At 43.2% G+C, this 25599-nt stretch overlaps 1 protein-coding gene across 1 annotated transcript in view; it reads left to right on the top strand.

Annotated features, from left to right (window-relative positions):
- The window catches only part of CTH (cystathionine gamma-lyase), a 117925-nt gene that overhangs the window by 14208 nt on the left and 78118 nt on the right, over positions 1–25599 (top strand). Inside the window, exon 2 of the mRNA XM_085602286.1 lies at positions 18118–18199. Coding sequence (XP_085458412.1) covers positions 18118–18199 — 82 coding nt within the window. The remainder of the gene's footprint in view (positions 1–18117; positions 18200–25599) is intronic.

Genomic DNA, 25599 nt, shown 5'->3' with positions numbered 1-25599 from the left:
ATCTTTTCTATATTTTCACAAATCCCATTTAAAGATGGCTGATGCAGATGTGCATCCACGGAGAGCATTTTATTTCTTTCCCATCATTATTTTCCTATAATTCTTTCCTGCCTTTTTACAAGCTGTGTTGCGATTTTTATGTCTTGCTTGGCAGCAGAACTGTCTACCAGGTTTATTGTTACTAAAGCTTTTAAATATACGTAGAGTGAACTTTGGCTTCCCCAAAGAAACTTTTCTCTCGCACTTCATGCTGTTGGCTTGCTGATGGAACATTCTGTCTTCCATGAAGTGCCTCCGTTGGAATGCATGAGGGGCGTTTTACATCCAAACCTTACCCTCAATCTTCATGCTGTTTGTTACACTCAGTTTTTATCTCTTAAATGCATACTATGCAGAGATCATCCTTTTTGCTCTTGCAAAGGCAATAGGGCATGTTTTAAAGTGATTAACAGCAGTTGTATGTGCATTTCATGTAAACAGCATTACCGACTGCCTGTAATTACATGCTTTGGCACATTAAAGCCAGACCTATTGGCTTTGCCAATACTTGTTTTTCTTTCTTTCCTATTTTTTTCCTCCTGAATTCCTCTGGTGTTCTCCCTCCTTCTCTACCCTGTGTCAGTCCATCTATTTATCTCTCCCTTCTTCTAAATCCTATTACTTAATCACTCCTTTTCTCATTTATTTTTTCATCGCCTTCACTTGCAAAGTCCTGTTTTTTTTTAATGTCTCAGCTTCCTTCTAGGCAAACACAAGGAGATGATGGACGGTGAGCTGAAACTTTTCGGACACTCTCCCCCAGTCACAGATCTGGGTTGAATCCATCATCATTCTTTAGCTCACTTCGCCACCTCAGTTCAGACCCTGCTATATGCAAATCAGTCTTGACCCTGTGCCTCATGGGAACGGTCCAGCCCGAACTGCCAAGCCAGGTCTTCCCTTAACCGGAAACAAGCATCCTGGGACTGGTTTCTGGGTAACACCCTTCTTCAGCCAGGCTAGCTTAAATCCAGTGGCAAAGTGAGCAAGGGACCCTCATCTGGGCATACCCTGCCAACTTAGGGTGATTAAAGCAAACACAAGGCGATGATGGACAGAACGCTGAAACTTTTCAGACACTCACCCCCCGTCACAGATCTGGGTTGAATCCATCATCATTCTTTAGCTCACTTCGTCACCTCAGTTCAGACCCAGCTATGTGCAAATCAGTCTTGACCCTGTGCCTCATGGGAACAGTCCAGCCCGAACTGCCAAGCCAAGCTGATTTAATTGATTGGAAACATGAGATGGGGTAACTGTATTGTTCTCTTGTTATATCAATGTTATGGTGCATTCTGTTTGACATTTGTAAACCTAAAACATCGCAAGTATTGCAAACGTGTTCGACATGACTCTATAACAATCAATCGTGATAAATCATAATGGATACAAGTGCAGGAAAGTCTATAGTTGGAATTTGGATTAAATTGCTGATGTATGACCTAATATGTGAAAATTGAAAATTCAATAAACAAATTTAAATAAAAAATGAGTCCAGGATTGCATATTATGCGGTTCAGAGACAGTAGGGTTACATCCTTCTTTCGTCTGTTTAACTCCAAAGTTCTGAGCTTAATGTTCAGCTATTCAAATATTGTTATTCAGTATGCTTTACCATATGAAGTTTAATAAATACACTTATCACACCTCAAACTAAAGTGACAATATACACGTGTGACATATACATGTGCTTAGTTATAAGATTTAAAGGTGTGCTTTTCTGAGTGAAGTGTTCCCACAGAGATTGAAGCTCAAGCACAGTGACAGAAGGTGCCTGTCAGAAATCATGCTGCAATTATCAAGTGTCTCTTTGAGGAACTGTTGCCCAAGGAGCACACTCCACTGAGGCTTGGTGATCTCTTTCGTGTTTGCTCATTATTTAATTATGGTTTTGAGCCTCTCCTAAAATGCTTCTTTTTCACACGCCAAGTGAGCCAGCAGTAACATTAACATAAAATAGCATCTCCTGCTTTTCTAACTGTGCTAGCTGACCAGGCGTGGCAAACACAACTATTAGAGAAGTTCATCACCTTCTTGACTGCAGTTAAATAATAATTACCCAAAGACCGAGATCTCAGAGTCCCCACAGAGTATGGTCCTCAGGTTAGAGTGTGTTCTGTCTGCCATATTTTAATCTTCACATTCCACTATTAAAATCTGGTGGGGATTTTCTCCTTAATAGCCTCCCTGGACCAACAAAATCTTAGTGGGTGGGGTCTGGAGGGATGAAATGCCACTTGCCCCCACAGTTCCCACACCCATGTCTGTGGACATGTAAATCACGTGGGCACATGGGATAGCAAGACTCAGCGTTCTAAGTAGTACCCTAAAACTAATACAAACACAGAAGTGCAAAGATAAAAGTAATTGGGAGGTGCTCCGTTGGAGGAAACAAAACACAAAAAGGAGGGGAAAAGAGAAAGGATTAACCACCAATAAAGCAAGCATTTTTGAAGGACAATTGAAAGGACGAATAAAAAGGCGATGGCCGGGCTGTAAGACCACAGAGTTGGTACAGTATGTCTTGAAGAGACAGCGCATGTCATGCCTAAGCTCGACCTAAAAAACCATCATAAAACAGGCCAGCAAATTGCTTGAAAACCAACCGACACGCTGATTGTCAGAGCAGCCCATCAGACACTGCCCAATTGTCCTATACGCCAGTCAGACCCCGGATATTACTCATTCCACAAAAAAAGCGATTTCACATTGCCAGTGTTCCATAACTCCTTTTGATGGAATAGTTCCCTTTGATGTAGCAGCATATAGCTGAGAAATTGAAACGTTAAATATGCCAACAGTTTCACAATTGTACAGCAGCTCTCACTAAAGAGGACTTGGTACCCCTAAACCCACAAGTTCATATGCACTTCTTCAGAAGCAGAGGGCCGAAGGTGAAAAGACTGTATGTGGAATACCAGTTTGGGTAATGTTGTCACTGAAAACTTTTGTGCCAGGGACAATTTTTCTTTCCTTCCTGTTGTGGCAGTTTAAGCCATTGTGAGCCTGAGCACGCGTCTCCACAGCGTGTTCAATTTCACTGCTCTGCATAGCAGGCCTTCGGTGGCAACAGACCCAAGCGATGCCCAGAATTAAACGGCAATTAAAGTCCGCTCATCCTCTCATCCTACTGAGGAAAGCACACACCAAGGTGCTCACTGCCCACTCCAGCTCTACACCAAGCACAGCATCTGTATTACAGGGAAAGGCTGCTCCTCGTGCACAGAGGGCTATGTTGTGCTGGTGAGCAGATGGAGCATCGGGGTCTTATGTTAATGAACTGTGGTAATTTATTCCTCATAATTCCCTGGTAAAATCGCCACCATTTAAAGAGGCTGCTCTTTTCAGATATTTGGTCATACAGTGTGTTCTAGCATCTCAAATCCAAGCCAGCCAAACTGAGGAGAGGATGTGGCCCGGGGATATTGAAGGCATCTTCTTGCTACCAGTCGCATTTGCCGTAGTTATGGAGGTGGGAGCTAGTAAAGGCATGTAGCCAATGACAAGCGGGTGTGAGCAGACTCAAGTACAATGCATTGTAGTCTTTGCTTCCGCGGTCTTCATGTTTTCGTGGTTGTAGCACACGACGAAACAGGAGCCATTGCTGTGCTGCAAAGGTTGTAGCCCTGACATGACAAGTGGTTGCAAGTCGTTTTTTAGGGTCGCTTTCCGTTTGTTGCCTTTCCAATACATTCGTTCATAAAAAGGCATGGCTGAAATGGTCAAACCGAAGTGTCCTCTTGTGGCCAGGTGGGTTAGAACTGACATGCTCTCAAAGCGACTAAGCAAAGTCAGGAATTTTAAGCCTTGCATAGGTTCTAGAGGTGCTGTTTCCGTTCGAGCAGTCCATGTGCGGGACATTCCATTGTGCTTTGGATTTTCCTATACAACCATTGCCTGCATGATGAATGAGTACATTCTGCTGCAAACGCAATTAAATAACCTTTTTTGCTTAGACTTCTGTTTGTGTTTTTGTAAGATCTCATTTTATGTTTTTGAATATCTGTATGTTGTTTGATTGATTTATTCAATGCTAAAATGGGCCTCCCCTTGCTACTCAATCTAAGGTGATTCCCATGGGATGCCGAGACATGTTCTTTGTTTCCTCTACCAGTTTTCTTTCTATAGGTCTCTCACCCCTCCCTTCATAGAGGGCACGTGATTCCACCGTACCCCCCCCCCCCCCCCCCACTAATGACGATGGCTGGCCTCTCGCACAGCGGTATCCGCCTCTCACACCCGAGCAGCAGCAGCCACCTTCTTCTAGCGTTGCGAAGTTGCAAGGGTGGCGCAGCAAATGCTATATCAGACCTCTTAATATACTTATTAGAGAGGAAACATTTAGGCAATTCCAACATGTTTGAAACTACTCAATCGGTTCCTGCTACCTTGTGTGCTCTCTGTATAATTTTAAACACACATTCTGCACTCATGTGCTTTTGCTTAAATGTGTTTGCTGATCTTTTGAGCGTTAACAACACCTTGGAAAGGAAATAAAGCGAAGATGCCTGTCATATTTATCCACTTCTCTACCAAAAACCTACATACTTAATCAGCATACAATGGTTATCATCAAGGACATCACATATTGAATGGAACGTAAGATGACCCCTCTTGAATAACAAACATGCTTAAATACAAATTCTAATTATATTTACAAGATGAATTTCTGTATTACACTGGATGTCGTCTTCGTGGCACTACAAATAATGAAAAGCCAGTATTGTTTCTAGCCTTACTCACTCTGTTGCTTTTGGAAGGATGAAAGGTGGAGCTGTTTTGCCGCCTTCTCCCAGGATTTAAAGCTTGGAGAAGCACGGGTATTTGGCAGCAGGCGCTAATTTCACCGGGCTGTGCCGGAGGCTTTCTGCCAGCTGTAGTTTTGAAGAGCTGGACACTCAGTTTTATTTTCGGGCTCAAAGTGGGCACATTTTTATGGCAGGGAGCAACCACATTCCGTTGCAATTACTTTACAGCCAGATGCTTTTCGGATCTGTGCTTTTAAGCTGAAAGAAATCTCTGAGATTTTCTGCTGCAGACAATTGAGTGTCCTCTAACGATCACAGGTTCATGTCCCTAACTTGACCTTTCATCCCTCTAAATTGGATGAAATAAGGACGAAGTTGATCTTGTGTATAGTAGTTGTGTCATGTGTACATGTTAGGTGTGCTGCACAGCCTCACAGCACTACGTGTTCCAAACATTGCAAAACTGTAATCATTTTGAAGGGAGGACGACGGGTAACACCATATCTGTTTAGGTCGAGCCTAAGCAGCTATTGAGATTGCTTGTAGGCCCAAAAAGCCCAACCAGAGAGCTTTAAAAGAAGGGTAAAGGCTTCAGGGACTTCACAAAGGTTGCATTTGTTAATGCTTATAAGAGAACCAGTTACATTTACACATGGTCACATTCATATTTTTTCAATACCACATAAATACACCCCACATAAAACCACTCTTTCAAATAGCAACAAACCACATAAATATGCTCCGCACTGTTGGACTTGGCCCTTTTTGCAGGGTCATCCCTGAACTTTTTGCCTTCTATTTTTTTCTGACCTGTTGTTGGCTGTTTTATGACTCTGGGCACTTTACCACTGCTGATCTGTGCTAAAGTGCATATGCTCTCCCTATTGTAAATTGATGTATGAATTAGTGATTCCATGATTGGCTGGGTTGGTTTACCTGTCAGACCCTAGTACAGTGCACCAGGAGTGCCCAGGGCTGGCAATCCAAATGCTGCTGGTGGGTTGCAGCACTGGTTGTGCCACCGACAGAAGCAGCCTGTAAAAGTGTGTCTCAGGTCTGCCATTGCAGGGCCTGAGTGCAGTCTGGTACTGCCATGCTGACTGGGCAAGTGCACCCACTTGCCAGTCCCTAAACCTTCCCTTTTCCTCATATCAGACACCCCTATGGTAGGCCCAAGGGCAGGGTGCATTGTAAGTATAGGGTAGGACAAGCCCTGGTGTGTGTGGCATGTCCTAATAGTGAATTACAGCCATTTTTGTTTTTCACTATTGCAAGGTTACCTGTTGCCCATAGGCCAGAATGGGCAGTTTGATTATTACATCTTATAATCCTAACTGACTCAGGGAACATGGTAGAAATTCGAGTTTAGTATGCCTGAACTCAGAATGATAAAATACATCTTTTAGTGAAGCTGGTTTTAACATTCTGTATTTGAAAATACCACTTTTAGAAAGTATTTATTTTCTTGTCCAGCCATCCCGGCCTGCCTCTGCTAGGTTGTGTATTCCTTGTCTGGAGTTTGAGTGACAGGGGCTGGGGAATTCCAGGGGACTGGGGAAATCACGGAGACAGAGTGAGTCAGCACAGGGCTGAATAGAGAGATCGCCATGTAGATGGGTGGGAGAAGTTGCACCTGGGACCTGAATAGGGCTGTGCTTTCCCTCCACAATACTGGCTCCACTCCCTGTAGTGCGTCTGATGACTCCTTCTTTCCTTTCACAGTGCAGGGCAGAGACATGTCAACAAAGTGCTCCAGCACTGACCAGAACTGGTTTGGACTAGGCAAAGGCCTCTCTGCCTTCAGAGAACAAAGAGAAACTGTGTATGAAAAGGGGACCCAAACCCCAGAACTTTAGATCACTTTGGGAAACGAGAAGAAACCTTTGCTAAGAAGCGGAACCAGAGAGACTGAGGAGAGACTATCCCTGAGCTTGAGGGATTGGCCTGCAGTGGTTGCCTGACTGCCAAAGAAAGGAGAAAGGACTTTGTGTGCACTTTATTCAACTTGTAAAGGATCTCCAAGGGCTTGGAAAAGAGCTTGCCTCCTGTTGAAGTCTCAGGGACAACAGACTTCACCCACCAGCTCCCCAAGAGTTCTTTGGAAGTGCCTGCTGTTTTGCGAGGCTTTCTTAGGGACTGCGTGTCGCAAGGAGCTTGAAGCGCGACTCACGAGCAAGAAGCCTGTCGCCGCACTGCCGCTTCACAGTGAGAAGGCGCCTCGCATCGCCGGTGAAGAGGAACGACGTTGCATCAGATGCCGCTGTATTACCGGAAAGCGCGTCGCAGGGCCTGTCGCAGCTCGCATCGTTGTTGAAGCAACTTGCATCGCCGGAGAAGAGGATCAACGTCGCATCAGACGCCGCAGCATCACCGGGAAGCGTGTCGCAGGGCCTGTCGCGGCTCGCATAGTTGTTGAAGCAACTCGCATCGCCGGAAAAGAGGATCGATGTCGCATCAGACGCCGCCGCATCACCGGGAAGCGTGTCGCAGGGCCTGTCGCAGCTCGCATCGTTGTCGAAGCAACTCGCATCGCCGGAGAAGAGGATCGACGTCACATCAGATGCCACCGCATCACCGGGAAGCGTGTCGCAGGGCCTGTCGCGGCTTCGATTGTTACCACATACATCAAATCCAAACCACCACGCAATTCCACATCATGCCACAAAATTCAACAGCACACCACATAATTAAGCTCCACTGCATACCACTCCACAAAGCAAAATACCATTCCACATAATTACACTGCATGACACTCCCACGCCACATAATTCCAGTACACTCAATACCACATAATTAGTATCCACATAATACTTCCTATTTATTTGAAAGGTTTTGTATAGAGCGAATTTGACCCATCAGGGTATCGGAGCACTGTACACAAAAGCAAGCAAGATAAACAGGAGAAGGTAAAGAATAGCCCAGGTTATAGAAGGTATACAGCAGTATAAAATGCATTGTAAAACGTTACAAACAGTGCAGTAAACAAAAAAAACTGTTTGTTTGGGAGGCTTCCGGATTATTATTGCAGCTAGCTATTCAGAAGCAATTTATTGACTTATTTTTTTAATTTGGCGATCAAGGAGTTAATTCTGATTTCGGGAGGAAGTGAGATCCATATTCTTGTATGAAGTCTGGCGAAGGTTCGTTGTAAGGACTCTTTTTGTTGAATTTTTGTGGTTTCAGCAGTAGATTATTAGAATTTCTTAGGGCTTGATTCATACCAGATAGTTCATGTTTTTTTGCCATGTAGACAGGAGTGTTATAGTGAAGCGCTTTGTGTGTCATGCAAGCTATCTTGAAAGGAATCCTTGCTTCAAAAGGGAGCCACTTGAGTTGAATTTGGTCTGGCGTGATGTGATCATGTTTTCTAGAACCTGTGATGAGTCTGGCATCAGCGTTCAGGGTAGCCCTTAAAGGGGCCACTCCAGCTTTGGGAAGCCCAGCCAGGGTCACAATTCCGTAATCTAAGCGGGAGATAACTAGGGACTGGACTGCTAGCTGCATTTCATAAGGAGGCAGGAACAATTTGATTTGCGGTAGAATGTTGAGTTGGTGGTTGGCTCCTCTAGTTGTTGTGCTGATGTGGTCTTGAATACTCAGGTGTTTGTCCAGCGTTATGCCTAATGATCTGGTGGAATCCACAATGTGTGGAGCACAATTGAAGGGTGTTGGTTGTTTGAGACAATCTTGAATGGTGGTAGAATGATTGTGGGGGCAATCGGGAGGAATTCGGTCTTCAGAGTGTTTAGAATAAGGTGATTGTGAGTTAGCCAATGTTGTTTTTCACAAGTGCAGAGTTAAGAGTTTTGATATTGTCCGGTGTGGAAGTTTTTAGGTACAATTGAGTATCGTCTGATAGTGTATGTTCAAGAAGTTCTGAATTTCTGTGAGCGGTTCCATGAACAAGTTGAAGAGCGTGGGTGGTAGTGAAGATCCTTGAGGCACTCCAATTGAGACCGGGGTTGTTAAAAAAGGTAAGGGTTGACTTTGATTCTCTGTGATCTGTTGTGTAAGAACGAGGCAACCCAATTTAAAACTGGGCCTGATCACCCCATCCTTTTTCTAGAAGATCAATCAAGTTGTCATATTTGACCATGTCGAACGCAGAGGAAAGGTCAAGGAGAATAAGTAGGTAGCTTTCATTCTGGTCAGATTAGTTGAGTGATTAACTTGTTGTTTGATCATTTAAAAAAGTTTTTTGTGCTGCTTTTGGCATGGTCGAGCTGAGACCTGAAGTGAGAAGTTTTGGCACTACGGATATGTTTGTTACAGGTGCTTCTTATCGTCCTCGGCTGCATGAGGTGTGTTATGGAGATAGAGTTTCACCGTGACCTCTCCCCCATCGTCAGTTTGCGTCTCATTAAGGGAGCAGTTGCACCAGGGTTTGGAGGGTTTGCTGGGTATTCTTTTGAGTTGCTTCAGAGCAATTGAGGCAAGTACATCATTCACGGAGTGAAAATAGTGTTCGGTAAGTGCATTGAGATTTGTCAAATTAGGGGGCGGGATAAGTAGGTTATTATCAATGCTGGTTAGCTCATGTTTCTTAAGTCTCATGACCATTGTTTGACCTTACAAGTAGGGGTGGGCGGAATTTGCGAAATCCACTTTCGCAAATTATCGCGAAAATGTTTAAAATTATCGCAAACAAGCAGAAATATCGCGAAGATGCAGAAGTTTTTTTCCCGCATGTTCGCAAGATTTTCTGCATGGTTGCGTGTTGCCAACTTACCCATCTGGTTGCTCGCGAGCGCGGCCATCTTGTTTTGAGTTGTCTCGCGGTGCATGATCACGAGAAGAAAGACGTGATCGCGCGACGCATGACGTCACTGCGGGCGCGAACTGTCGCGAGACAGCGCAAATGGCTAAAAACAATACAACATCTCATGGAGAGCGCGACCGGATCAAGAAAACTTGTCGGCGAACGCAGGGATTCAGTTAAGGCGATCGCGCGCGAGAATGTATTATTTTACAGCGCGAGCAAGAAACAAATTATCGCCAAGCTGCGGAAAGCGGAAATTTTGACATTTTCGCGCTCTCCGCGGAACGCGAAAATGTCAAATTATCGCAATTTCCGCGAACGGAACAAAATTTTAGCCCAGGCCTACTTACAAGGTTGGCCATGACCGGTCAGTACCCTTTTCAAGATGAGAAGTGAGATTAAGTAATGATCCGACCAGTCAGAGTGTTATGGCATCCAATTGAATAACTTAGTCTTTAGTAATGATTGAGTTGAGGGTGGGTCACTTGATGTGGGTAGGTTCATTGCAGGACTGTGTGAGGTTTAGGTCGGAGAGGAAAGCTTTGAAGGTGCACAGTAAGGGATCATTTGCATTATTCCAGTGTTGGTTGAAGTCTCCAAGGAAGATATAGTGTTGGGCAGAGTTGTGGGCTGCGATCTCCATTATTTGTTCTATGAAGAGAAGATTATCACCATGTGGGTGATAGATTATGTGGAGTGTACACACTAACTTGTCATTGTTTCAGATTTCGATGTCAGGTGCTCGCAGGTGGACATTGGAACAGTTTGAGTGTGTCTCAGGGTGAGGACTAAGCGAAAGATGCAAGCTATGCCGCCCGCAACTCTAAGCAGTCTGTCCAATTTGATGATGTCATATCAGGGGGAACTAGAATGTCCAAAATTGGTGAGGAGTCATTAAACCAAGTTTTTGTTAGGATCAGGAGGTCCAGTTCCTCTGAGAGTATGAGGTCGGCTATATGAGCTGCGTGCCTTACTGCTGACCTGCAATTCAGAAGCACCAACTTGATGTGGGATTTAGTAACTACATCTTCTGGGAGAGATGTGGAGACCAGTAATAAATTATCAATGTTCTGAGATTCAAACTGGATTCTCTAAACAGGTTGGAGGGAATAGTTTGGATATTGGATAGTGCGAGTGAAGATTTATTACTGGAGGTGTTGTAAGATAGTAGTGGAAGGGAGTGAATGTCAGCATCCGACATATGGTCAGTGATCCTATGTGGCCTGGAGTGTGGGTTAAAATGAGGGGTAATTTGCCTTCTCTTCCAAAGATAAATCTTTACTCTGGTAGTGTTTAGCCTTAGTGGAGTAGCAAGATTGATTAGTCTTGGAGGACATGTAGAGGTTCCAGTGTTTCTCCATCATTGTAGAGAAGTGTAATAGGTTTAGAAGACCCTCTTTAACTAGTTGGAGGTCATGCTTGAGGTCTGTCAGTTCATCCTCAGTGGGGGGAGTATAAGGAGTGGTTAGTTGATACGGGGGTAGATAGAGAGTGATACCTTATTAAGAAGGGAGCAGAGGTAGGCAATGTCAGTTCCTCATAGCTCAGGCGTAAGTAGATGTGGCGGTGTTGCGAGGTTATGGGCTAGTGGTTGGTGTCCTGGAGCGGACACGTTGAACACGGGAGGAAAGTGGTGTCCTACAAATTTTCGGCAATGGGTCTTTTGTGCTGTTGGGCAGTTGAGAGCTAGCTGTTCGGCAGCACAGTGGGTGAGTGGGGTGTTCCTTGAGGTGAGGGTGATGTAGAAGAGGGATGGTTTGTAGACGTGAAGTGCTGTTATTTATTGTTGTTGGGGATAAGCATAGTGTCACGATGATATGTGAGTATCAGGAGATTGCAAGTCCCCTCCATTGGGGAAAGGCTTGTCATCGATGGGCTTCTTGTGTTGAGGGGCAGTAGAAACCCAATGGTTAGGGGGCACAGTGGATGAGTTGGCTTTCCATCGTGGTGAGGGTGCGGAGGAAGAAGAGTAGCGAGTAGAACTCAAGAACCCTATATTGTTAATGCTGAACATTTTCTATCTATTCTGTGCAGCTCTCACCCCTGTCTTGTCACATAATTCCTCTACACAAATACATTACACATCACACAATTCCACCTCACACAGTTACACAACTAACAATTGCAATTCAAACCCATATAATTCCACTCCAAACTACATACATCCACTCCAAACCAAAACACATAGTTAAGACATTGTCATTTACAATGTCAATTGCTCTAATGTGAGACCTATTGCTTTGCAAATTCTTATTTTGTCATGCTTTCTGCATGTGTCCTGCTTTAATTTATCTTTTTGTTGTGTTGCTGTCTGTGTGTACCCTGCTGCTGCTCAGGCTCTCCACTTTCTTGTACCATGCGCTTCTGTGCACCCCTTCCACCTGCGCTATTTTATTATCAAACACACATACAATCTACACTTACTATACACCCATACTACTGTAAAGCAAGGAAAAAACCTCCCACAAAGGGGAGACCTATTGGCTTTGCCAATGCTTGTTACTGTTGATTTCCCTAATATTACCTCAAGCATAAACGCATGTAGGCTTTCATACCTTGCAAAATACTGATAAAGTGTTTCTTTAAAAGTTCAAAACTGGCTTGATTTGCAAAGGTTTGTGTCCCAGACTGACCTTGGTAATCTCTGATAGTACTGGGTTCTCTCCAACTGTTGCTGTGTTGTAGATTATTAATGGTTTGTTCCTGCGTTCACCCTGAATAAATAGTGCTAGGGCTGTGCGCCTCTTATCTGCCATTTACTGTCCCTGTATAGTCTTTCTACATGTCCATATGTTCGTCACATAGTAAACGACCACGCTTTACTCTTACAAATATGTCTGCCTTCTTTTGCAAAACATTATATTCTGCTACTTAAGTCGCATTTCTGAATTACATTTGTTAAATCAAGTATCTGATAGCCATAGTATTGCAGTGGCATTATTTCTTTATATTATCTTACCAACATTGTAAAACACCATCTGCCATCAGTGCAACTTGTGCCAGGTAAGCAGAATCGGATGTTCTGCCCCTAATAGTTTAAGGAAGGTATGCAACAGAAATAGAAAATAGAGCACTCTTAAGTGTGACTCCTGCTACCAAGTTAACATCTGACTGGAATGGTGAAAGAGTTTTCTAGCCTAAACCCCACCTCCCCGGTGACTGGCTCTGCATTAGTGCATTCTATCATTGTGACTCATTATAGTGTTTATAAATTATTGCAATAATACATTAGTACTGATGTACATTGTTTGGAGAACCTCCTCTTATATATGTGGTTTGCGGCCCTATTGTTTTAATCTGTTGTCACTAAACATTCCTTCTCCCATCCTCACCTCTGGGGCGACTACTGTGCCCCCACCACTTTGGCCCAGCTGCAGTTCATTTTTGGGGAATCTAACTTCTTGTCTGTAGTGTTACTATTGAAGTGATTCCTTCTCCCATCCTCGCTGCCTGTACAGCCACTGGCACCAGCCCTTCTGGCCTAGGTACTGTAAATGTCCCCTTCCCATTCTTCTCACTAGTCAAACTGTGTGTAGTCTATCGTCGAATCGCCCTCAACCCTGGGTCACATATACCTGCTATTCCGTTGCACAGATCCTCTTATCTGTACTCACCCTATCGTCCAAGGGCTTCCAGTGAAAGGCTGAAAGGTCGCAACTGTATACTTGTTAGGACCCGTTAGTGTTTGAAAAGGGCCAGAGCTCCTGCACTATTCCCCCTTGTCCTTTCCTCAAACGATGTCACCAATCTTTCCTCTCATTTTGTGTAAACCTAAATTAATTCCTTCCAAAGAATCACTGACTAGTTCCTTAATATCATTGATGGGTTGACCTGTCACCATTCCGGTGTGATTTCTAGAGCTCCATCTATGTGTTGTGCCGCCTAATTCATTGGTTTTTCCATCTGTAAATGATGCAGCTGGTTTTGAAGCTGGTGCAGACTGACAAGGAGACAATGGAGCTCTTATTGAGATTGGATGATACGATCATATTTCTTCAGGCCCAGGAAGAGATGTGCTTTGGCATGTAGGATGCCCATCAGGAGTGCCAATGTGGAGTTGGGTTACCACCATCCAGATGAAATATTTGAACAGCAGTTCTTGAGGGTGAGATTTGTGTTCAGGGTGAATCAAAGTGACTTGGCATTCAGTGAAAGATGGGATTTAATGCAGTCCTGGTTTATGTCATTGAACCAGGTTTGTACTTTCTTGTTTGTTGTTCTTGGCAATTAACTGGGCTACTGTTGGGTTAAGCTTCAGGTAGGCACTGAACATCCAGGTCTGGATGATGTGCAGTTAGTGTTTGAGGAGCTGGATGTCTGAAGTGGAAGAGACTTTCATGTAGAGTTGCTTATCATTAGCAAATTACCGAATATTGATGCTGTGAGAAGAACACCAAGCGACTCGAGGTTAAGATTACTTAACAGTATGGAAGCATGGGGGAATTCTCAGGTGATGAGGACCTTTTCGAACCTGGAGATGCTCAGGTGAACAAACTGGTGTCAGCTGGAAAGGTAGGAGGAGAATCATTGAAAGAGGTTGCTGGCGGAGCTTAGCCAAGACTTGTCAGAGCATATCATCAGAGCAAATGCAGTTGTTAGTGGTATTATGCAGGTTCTTTGCATTGCTCCTATACTGCTTTGGGCTGGAGCACTCCAAGTCTATCCATAGATGCTCATGTAATGGAAGATTCTGTGTCCATCCACTGTTATCCATCAGAGTATATTTAATGACTTGTTGTATAAAGCCAGTTCCTGTGGATTCCTTCCAGGCCCTCCTGGGTGGACCCACTAGGCATATACATTGACTACCCTAATACCAGTTGCTAATCTGTCGTTCCACAGTGGGTGCATTCGAGCGTACAATATAAATTGTTGGGTACGTCCCTTTGTTATGAATCGCTTCCTACCACACATGGATGTACTCCTCAGACCATGTGCCGTTGTTATTGGCATGATGCCCATTCCTTTGTGTTGTTCTTCATCTGTTCCTGTGTAGACCACAGAACATTCACAACAGTTGATGCAGGAGTGCATCTCCTTATTTACCTAGTATCAGTACACCTTTAAGAAGTCTAAAAATTATTAAATAAATGAAATGACTGTTGACTCTTTCACCCGTGGTCATGCTTACCGTTGGTTCATCTATTTCATAAATGATTCAAAATAGGTAGGTATCCCTTGTGCTTTCACGTTTCTACTACACTGATGTGTAAGCATGTGCTTGCTACATTTCACACATTGCCCAAGCTCATTCACTCGGGTGTCTACCCATTAATACACCAGCATCTAAAGCTTTGAGGTGCAACTTCTCAATCCTTCATTGTTTCAATTTCACAAGTAGGTGCAGTGACAAAGAACAACGATTTGATCATTCTTGTCTTCACATATGCTTAATGGCCACCATTTGGGAACAGGAAAAAGATACATTTTGAAATAGAATCTGGAGAATGTATTTTCCCCTTTGAGTCACATTGCAGTGCAGGCAATTTTAAGCTAGACACGACTATATTAAATCCATTCCTGGCTTTAAAATCGTGAGTTTCATGTAAGAATCGGGTGTGTTGGAATGTATACACGTAACATATCAAATACAATCTGAGCCGGAAGGGACAACGTCGTTAACACACATTTGTTTTCTAATAAAATGCAACAGTAATGAAACATCCATTCAGCATTCTTTTCAAAGACTGTGTCTAAAATAATTCTTGTAATCGTCAACAGATACAAAATTGCCTGTCCGTCAAAAATAGGTTAATAACTTTTTAAGTAAGTTTACCTAATCGGATCTGAATGTTTACCTTCGGTGGTTTAAAACATTTGTAATTCTCCATTCACAAGTTTAGCTCTAGTGCAGTTTAAATCGGCCCCTCTGGTAGCATAGCATCCTTAGCATCTGAATGGCAACATTGTAACCGGGGAAGACACTGAGTTCTCAAATGTTTTTCATTCTTCAGATGAGAAGGAAAAATAGATGCGCCACAAATGTCCAATTTTACATTTCCAATCAATTGCATCAACTTTTGTTTTACTCTCGAATCTTGTTAACCCTTTGAAGGAACGCGCGGTAGTGAAACGGATCTGTGGAAGCCTCGGTCTTTACCACCTTGATTGGGTGGTCTTGTGGTTGTGGTATTCATTCGTACACTGGTTTGTACCTAAACCTTTGGCGTGTTTTTTATTTCCTTACATTCGAACTCTATTCTTTTTCCTCTAAAATGCATGGACTCATTTGTGATTATTTTGTTTCATTCGTGTATCTAACAAGTGTTGATTTTTCTTTTGGTTAAGAATAGAAAGTGAGAGAGTGGATATGCAGAGGGAGTAAGAAAGAAGACCAGGGCAAATTTGTGGCTACTGATGAGTGTGAGGATGGTGCGCTGACCTTGTAGATGCAGAGAGTGGATGGGATGAGAGTGTTGATTGGCGGCACGGGGAGGAAAGGATGGGAGGAGATGCTATGAAAAAGTTATGAGGCCAGCTTTGAAATTCGTTCCAGCTGATGGCAAATAAAAGTTAAAGTAAGCACAGATCCTCTGCTTTGTGACACATAAAATGTTTTTGCTTATACATCTGCAGCTAGTTTTTGAATTGTCACTCATATGAAAATAAACTGTTGGCTCAAAAAAAATTACTTGTTGGTGCCTAGAACATTGGGCCTCTGGGACAAAGCTAGAGTAGAGCCCAGAATTGCCTAACCCACCTGATCTTTTAGCTTGCATCATTTTGCATAGCTCTTAAAACACCATCAACAAGACTGTATTCCCATTTCTTGTTTACATTGACCCTTGTGATATGTCTTCAAATCTGCTTATAACCTTCTTTGTCATTGCTAAATACTCTGGTCTTCTAGGATCTTTTATTATTGATTACTTAACACAGACAATCTGTTCTCAGTCTTCTTCAGGCCTGGTTTACTTTTGAACCCTCATCCCTGTGATATACCTCTTTAGATCCAAAGGAGTTTTATGGGCAGAGTGGATTTATAGCAAGGTACATCTTTTTCATCTGCTTTATGTCAGACTTCTGTTTTCTATATCTTTGGAGGTGTACTGTCTGTGTTATAAGTTGCATGGTTTGAAGTTTTTCTTCCCACTAGCAAAAGTATTCTAAGTACATCATATTAGATTTTTATCTTTAAAATGCAGTAGTTTCATGGTAGGTCTAATTCCTGCCTGTAAATATTTGAAATAATGATGATTTACTAATCTGAAATAAATTTAGGAGTGTTGCTCAAGTTCTTTTTTTGCAAATTCCAAATGTTAATATTGCTCTTGCTTTGTCTGTTGGATCTGGAGATTTATTAACCACCACCGTGCCCAAAAACCTATTTGAACGTGTGAAAATCCTTACCCCCAAGATATATTTATTTATGTTTGTGCCATATGTATGGCAATGATACCCCAGGGAGGCAGCCAGAAGTTTGCTTGATGCCATATGGAGGTTTAAACTTCATGTCTGTGGAACAGTAGTATGTCTTGATTTGTCACATCATCACATGTAGGATGGAACTGGATCTGGAGTTAGAGGTTGCCTTCACCATGCCCACCCCATGCCCGTATTACACCATGTTGCCCCTCTTGGGCTAATATTTGTTTTAATTCTTCCTGGGACTAACATTGTTGCTTCATATACATAAATTGGACTAGCACGTTATAACTTTGATTTGTGGCAGAGTCCAATTTTGGAATTTCCCCCATCACTGGCATTTGTGGGTGGAGAAGACTACACTGGTAAATTCTCCTGGAGATATGACAGTTCCACCAGATGGTTTTCTGATGACATGAGTGAGGCTTTGAACATGCAAAACATCTCTTATTGTATCTGGAAGTTGCTGAGTTTGCTATCAAATTTCACAGACCTGGCAGTGTCTCCTGCAAACCTGTTGGCTTGTTCAATAAAATGTATGTATCTTCCACCAATGTGTTACCATCTTGCCCCCTTCTGTTAGTTGCTCTCAAGGAAGACATTTTCAGGAAACTGTTCCTAATCAAGCATTTTTGTTGCAGCGGTCGACTCTGATTCACAACTGTTTCGCCTGTCAACCGCTTCACACGTATGCAAGGTGCACTGTCGCAGCTTCCAGCTGTGCATAGTGCTTTGAAAAAATGAATGACACTTCTGTAAAAATATTTGTCTTGTTAACCTCACTGAATTTTGAGTTTTTTCTGCACGCAAACCATTTTTAATGCATATTAGTAATAGGTGAGTTTTAAGCTGGCCATTTAATAGTTGTGATTTGTTGCTGAGTGATCTAATTGGAATTAACTATTTTTCTGAATGTCGTTTATCTTTATCTAAACATTGTCCTCTGGTGATGTGTTTGAGCTATGCGGGTGTTGATATTTTACATTGGATTGGAGATGTCTGCTCTGTTCATTAATACATTTCAAACCAATTTCATTTTAGATGCTTCCAATAATCCAGTAGACAATTCCATCAGTGCACAGATCTCAAAATTATCTTATTTGTTGTCCCATTCTGTGTTTTGAAAGTATGACCTTTAACTTTCCCAAAACGGTTAATTAAATGAAATTACCATATGAATACTAAAGAAATGTCTTTTCCCCATAGGGTTTCGACTATAGTCGTAGTGGTAATCCTACCCGGAATTGTTTGGAGAAAGCTGTTGCAGCGCTGGATGGAGGCAAATATTGTAAGCTCACATTGTATTCCTATTTCTTTAATAAACCAGTTTACCTGTTACTGTAGTCTGAATTTAAGATGGATGAATCCACTATCTATTATTGAGTTATAACCTGTATAAAGGTGGGTCCTTTGGGAAGATGTTGAAGTACGAGCAGGTATGTTTCTTCAACGTTTATTCTCAGAGGACACAGAAACTTGCGGACGCTCCCTAGCTGGTCAGAAGGCAACTGACCAACCTTGAAATGCTACCCTTTTTTAACAACTGCAAGAGTCTGACACATGTCAGATTCCATGTCAGATGATGGATTCAATCCAGCGCGAGGCATGGGCTAAATACTACATAGAACAAGAGGATAACTACCTGTGGATAAATTGCACTAATAATTGAACAAGGAGGTTAGCGTCTGTAGAATTAGCAAGTGGTATGACTCACCATGTAAATCATGTATTGTTTATTTTTTGTTCACTTTATCAGTGACTTCAGGTCATACTTTTACTTAGAATTTTGGTTACATTTTCTGTGCAGCCTCAAGTGCTGAATTAGTTGGCCTGGTCTTTAGTACTTTCATATTGTATCTCAGGTGACGTATGGGACTCTCCTAAACAATATTGGCACAGAAAGAACAACACACTCATTTATCAGTTTTCTGATATTCTGTTTTGTACATGTTCTAGAGGAATGACATTCATTTACATTATGAATCTTTTTTAAAGTGTTCCATTTTTGGGTTTTCCGTAGGGGTGGGCGCAGCTTGTGGAGTTCAACTCTGTGGAATTCTGGAAAGTTATCTAAAAACTCAATGAAATTCTGAGGAGTTCCGCCTGCGGCTTAGTGCCACCCATTCCTAATCTGTGTTATTCTGCAGGTCTCCACATCTGTATTTGCATCTGGTCACAAGGATTTGAGATAAAAAACCTGCTTTGTGACAAGTGATGACACAGGACAGTTATGAGTTTTTAAAATCTCAATCTGTGTCCTGCTGGATTTATTCATTCTGCAGAAATAACTTACCAAGTTGTGTTGTAGATGCTACGTGGCGAGACATTACCATAAATCTCCCGGGTCAATATTGGTTACTCTTTAAGGACAAAAACGCATTTCAATATGGTCACTAGATAGGGCTTTTTGAACAATAATTTAAATGCTTTTTTGTTTAATTGTCCAGTTGAGATGTGCACTGTGCATATGGCCTAGCCGGGTCGCTAACGTGGTCTACACAATGGCCATGGCATCATATCAGAGGCGCGTGAACAGCAACAAGCAAAATGTTAAAAGTGCACAGACCCTCTCATTCCCCAAAGCCTTCTAGATAAAACCTCTCACGTTAAGTTCACAGTGTACAGCAGCTCACTGTTAAATGGTTATATTATGGCACATATTAGCCTCAGGCAGCGATCCTTGCCTTCCACCCTCACTGTGCATCCCGCTCTTGTGATCTCATCCCCCAGGTCCAGCCTCTCCCTGGACTCCAGCAACAAGGACCCTTCAGAAGCCCTTACTCTCCGGCTGCCGCCAGAGAATTCATTACTCCTTAAAAACCGGCTTCTTCAGTTTTCTCGTCTCCATCCAAGACTGCACGTGTTGCAAATTCCCTATCCAGTGCTAACATGAGGAGTGCCCACCTCACTTCCAGCCTTCGCTTCAAGCTCTGGTGTTGGCGGGGAAGGGCACAGTATGATTACGCTGCCATTGGGTCAGGGGTCTGTCCTATCATGCACGAGCATGCCATGTGGGATGTGTAGTTCTTCAGTGCTGATGTGGAGGCAAACTATCTAGTAAGTCACAGAATAAAAGAACGGGAATGTCTGAAGGCGTCACATGGTGATCTGAAGCCACTTCGCAGCACTGAATGTCTACTCTACTTTAATTACAGCATGGGGGCCAGTAAACAGTCTCTTCTAAAATACCTGCCTCCTTAACAGCCCACAGGGCCGAAATACCTGCTGCCTTTACAAACTGTCTCCAGTAACTGCCGGTGGATCCTGCCCTCATAACAGCTCTGTCAGCTGATAAATACTTGACTACCTTGAGTCACAGACAGTCTGTCTGACCTACAGGTATCCAGTCATGGAGTGTCTCCGCAGAGGCTGCAGTCACCTGCCTTCCCCTGCTGAACTCTAAACACCCTACTTCACCTACGCCCTGCTACCCACTTCTTGTCTCTGTGCTCCTTATCCCATCCCAGGTCCGGCGGTAGGGGTAGGTCTTTCATCCCAAGCGTCGAACGACGCAGGACCCACGTTGGGAGTTCTTTTTACCCGTCGGAGACTGCTGCAAGATTGCCTTGCTAGTACACAAGGTTACTCCCGAGCACCTCTCTGGTATGTAAAACACACATACCTTCGTTGTAGATAGTCTATGTTTTTTGATCCTGACGAATTGCCGTGACCATTTACTGGCTTTATAGGCAAGAAACATGTTGATCCTTTTGAGTGTAGGGCATACACAACTAGCGTTATAACCACTAGTAGCTATCCCCACCTCATTTTTCTCATTTCTTTTAATTAGGCTGTTTACCACTTTATTAAATACATTTTTTCGTGGACTAACAGTACCTATTTTATCCTCACACCACATCTACACAGTCTAGGGCCCCTTACCCCCACAGCACCCTTCGGCAGGAACAGAAGATCCCCGCTAAAGAGCCCCATTATTGGGAGCCCGTCAGGAATTGCAGCGCCGACCTGACGAGGGGCAGGCTCAAATGATGAAGCATGACACCTAGCTTGCTGGGTGTGTGAGAGCCCTAGTTCCAACAAAAGGGTTTCCCCCTTTCCGTGACACACGACATTTCTTGCTGAAACCATTACCTTCGCTTCTTTGACTTGAGGAACTCTGTACTCGTTTTTGTCTCACTAATCGTTAGGGTACGTACACTGGACCTCCTTAATCTTACCCACTTATCCCTCTCCTTGTTGACATCTGTGCTCCTTATGCCACACTACAGAGCATCCAGGAGTTTAGGGGAAGTTAGGGGACATTATTCACCAGGAAGCCTAGAGCCTTCAAAGTATCAACAGAGCACTGAGGTCTAACACAGTCAACCGTCGCTGAAGTATTTTTTTAGAGAACAACCAAACCAAAACAGATTGAGAACAGGAGGGTCTAAGGGAATTTTAAAGACCACAGTGGATTTATTCCCCAATCAACATGCTAAACAACAGTACGAAATCCACGGGTCTCAAACAAACGCAAAGAAAAAATGTGCAATGAAAGCTACAAACAGATGAATGTCTAAGCTGTTTGAACAGAGTCACAACTCACATACCTCAAAAAGCCCAAGGGCATTTCCCTTGTTAGGACCAAATCCCTCACTCACCACAAAGGTGACATGCTTCATCATGGGGATTCTCCTCTCCAAGGAAACCTAGTTCCTTGGAGGGCTACAACTCTCTCAACTCGAGAGAGGAGCACAGGGATGTTTTACCCTATTGAATAGGATATCCTAAATCCTCAAGTGAAAAGTATGAGTGCGAGTGAAGGCGCAGCGCAAAACAAATATATTTAAATGTATTTAAGTGCAAAAATGTGATATAAAACTGGATAAGGGTTGTATCAACCAGTATTTATTCAAATACACCCTTTGCCAGGGTTAAAAACAGCGCACCAGCGGTATGGATTTAAAACCGCTCTGGTGACAGTGAAAAGACGGTCGACATGTTTCAGCCAAAATGCCCGTAAGTAGGGCAGGCTTTCATCGGGACCAAACCAAGTGCTACTGCAACCAACGTGAAGAACAGTGCAAACAAAGGATACCAAATATAATATTCCAGTATATCCAATCACTCTTCAGGCAATCATTGGGATGAAGAGGAATATATACCTAAAATGTAGAAAAATATGAAAAAAAATGATAAATCAAATATTCTACATGCTTCTCAGAGGTATGAAATGTGACTCAATCCAAATTAGACAAAATACTAATTGCAAAATTCTTACCCGCATCTGCTGGCTACTTGAACCCACCTCAGCCTGGCAGCCGCTCAGGAAGGGGGCACCGCTCTAAAAAGGAACGGTGTACATAGTAAGATACCAACAATGTCCTTCCTATGCCTATGGGTGAGAAATCACTCCTATAGAAAATCATGGAGGCATATCTATACACACAATTGCAAAGCTAGGTAAGTCTCAGGGACCTGAACAGTGTGACACAATACAAAATAAAAATTGAAATTGACTCGGACACCGCCACAAATGGAGCCAAATGTCTGTTTTAAAAGCATCATAATGACTGACCCCTTAAAGACTCTCATAGATGTGGCTAAAGCTAAGAAGCAGTGAAATGGTCAAACCAATCCCCAACACTGACACTCCATTAATGCGAAGTCAACAGGTGCAAACGGCCAAAAAACGGGTCTCTACAAGGTCTCTACAAGGTCCTGTACACACTCCCCTATCACTCGCACTCATACTTTTCACTTGAGGATTTAGGATATCCTATTCAATAGGGTAAAACATCCCTGTGCTCCTCTCTCGAGTTGAGAGAGTTGTAGCCCTCCAAGGAACTAGGTCTCCTTGGAGAGGAGAATCCCCATGATGAAGCATGTCACCTTTGTGGTGAGTGAGGGATTTGGTCCTAACAAGGGAAATGCCCTTGGGCTTTTTGAGGTATGTGAGTTGTGACTTTGTTCAAACAGCTTAGACATTCATCTGTTTGTAGCTTTCATTGCACATTTTTTTTTAGCGTTTGTTTGAGACCCGTATTTTTTAGAGTGCAAAGCCCTCCATAACATGTTGCCCCTCCCCAGAAGAATCATACGGCTCAGGGCTCGACGCTTGACCCCACTGAAACACCTCACATCAAATGGAAAGAGTCCTGATACTCTGCCTCTCACTCCGGTACCATATGCCATTGTACCCTGAAAACATGCTTACATATGGTGCTTTAAAATGAGCCAGTACTGTCCGGTATGAAGTACTGGCACTTTTATCATTTGAAAGAAACATCTCAGTAGGGGTTAATGGGAGAGTGCCTGTAATTTTCAGACGGCGCACAGGTACTTTGAGATAGTGTATACCTGCACCTGCATATTTCTGTTTCAAGCACTGTTTATAGCCTTCAAATATCATAGCGCACTGCCATGAGACCGGCACCCTGGTCACCCTCATGCATCCGTGAGCACAAAGAGAATTTTCCTTTATCTCCTCATGTACTAATACAGAGGCGGTGAACTCCGCTCTGCCGGTGGCAGGCGGAGTTTTTTTTGTTGCCAAACTTCGCACTCCGCTTGGAGCGCGGAGTGCCAAAATTCTGCAGACTCCGCCCACCGAGCGGAGTTCACTGCCCTCCACTTTTGCACAGAAATAGAAGAGGGTAATCAAAATTTGGAAATTGTCTCCCTGTCCATGTGTCCTTCTTCTTTTTATAATCCTGTTTTATCTGACTCTTTAACTAATTTGTTGCAGCACTGCTAAAATGGTATTTTCATCACTCAAACGATCATCTCCTCTAGCTTAGACTGTCCCGATATGTTCTGTTTAGAGCTTCTCAAGTAGACATGCTAGAGAAGACAAATTATTCAGAACTCTGCAGCCAGGCAGCTTCAATGGCAGCTCTGTCAATCAAGCAATAATCTATTCTGGCTTAGACTGTCTCAGTGCCGTGTATCTAGAGCTTCCCAAGTAGGCACTTTATAGAATACAACTTATCCAGTACTCTACAGCTAGGCTGTTTCTCTGAATCCTTAAGTGGAAACATATCTCTGGACACCTGACTATCCTCAGTGGCAGCTTGTGCAGAAATCTATAAATATAAAGATTATGTGTTTGCTACCGAGTCTTGCATAACACATGCCCCTCTTTTTCTCCATCCCAGTTTGCCTGGTACTGTCGGAATCTCAAATCCACAAATGGCTCATTGGGCACACATTTTTCATGTCTGTTACTCTAGAACTGGAGGCAAATCTTCCACTGCTGCTAAAGTTTGCAACTCGCTATGTGATACCTCTGGTTTACTAGGTTCATCTAAGGCATGGGTACTCACAAGCATCTGCCCAGGGACCACAAAGTACAGTTTTTGGTGTGACGAGGGCCACACTGATGCCAGCAGGGGGCAGTATGGGGTCTGGGTGGGTCAGGGTGTATGTAAGTAGGTCTAAAAAGTGTTGTCTAAACGGGAAAGCATTTATTTGCAGGTTAATAAATGCTTGCCCGTTTATTTAAAAATGTTTTCGGAATATTAGTGCTGAGCAACTAAACAGCAGCTTGTGCTGCTGTTCACCAGGGGGGCCTCATGTAAAGGTCAAGAGTGCCGCTTTTGCAAAATATAAGCTTTTCCAGAGTTGTCTCAGTAACATTTGACAATTACTCTATTTCTTCATTGGAATGAGTCTATTCCTTTTGAGTTTTACCATTTCACGTAAGCACCTTACTGCTTCCTCCCACGTAATGGATATGTGCACAACATGTTCGTTTTTTTTTTTTTACACAGAAATTGAAGGTTTCTGCTATTGATCTGCTTGGCAATCAGTGGTATTTAAAACCAGGAATATTTTTCCCTGGAAGCTTAATAAAACTAGTCTTTCGTGAGACCAGTCAATGCATGGATTTTTGTTCTTCAAAAACATCATGGTGGTGGAAGAAATGCTCGAAATAATCTCAGCCACTGGGGATCGCTCTGGCCTACTTTCCAGACCATTGTTTTTTCCCACTGTGTCACTCTAGACAGTAACCCGTCTTATGCAAACCAGGCTTGGTCCAGTTCCAAAAGGAACAGTACAGCCCAAACTGCCAATATAGGTCAGCTTCAGATGAGAACACAGCAAACATCGGTCCGGTTTCGACCTTCTTAGTACTCATCAGTGAGGCATTGCTTGAGTCCTATGGCACAGAGAGCATGGACTCGCATCTTGGCATACCCCGCTCCTTTAGAACATGTACTTCAAAAACAATAACGTACCTGGCAGTTCGGCATGGGCAGCTGTGATGATGAACTGGGTCAGTACTGATATGCAGAAGTCGATCCTCTAGTTGGTGAAAAATACGATGGATGAGAATCCCGCCCCAAGTGATCGCCAGTGGCTGAGATTAATTCCAGCATTCCGTCTGTCACCTTGTCACATGTTGAATGTTCCTTGTACAGCATAATGTTCCACAGAAATGCGCAATGTGCATGATTCGGCAAACTTGTCGAATGTTAGTAGCTTCATGTACAGGAGTACCAGGTAATTTGATTATGAAATATAAGTCGGAGTTTCTGTACAAGTATACATTGTTCAATTCACCTTGGCATACTGCTCACTACCATTTTCAGTGTGAGTTACTTTGCTCAACACACCGTCTCGTTACACATATGGAGGGCAGCTGACCCTATTCTGCTATTAGTCTAGTCTTACATATTTCCCAGTAAGGCTAGACTAGTAGCCTTTCTGAGAAATAAGTTCAACGAACCAATCTTGACATCTCCT

The sequence above is a fragment of the Triturus cristatus genome, chromosome 4_2 (genome assembly GCF_964204655.1).
Source record: "Triturus cristatus chromosome 4_2, aTriCri1.1, whole genome shotgun sequence".
Classification (NCBI taxonomy): domain Eukaryota; kingdom Metazoa; phylum Chordata; class Amphibia; order Caudata; family Salamandridae; genus Triturus; species Triturus cristatus.
This window is presented reverse-complemented; position numbering and strand designations above follow the sequence as displayed.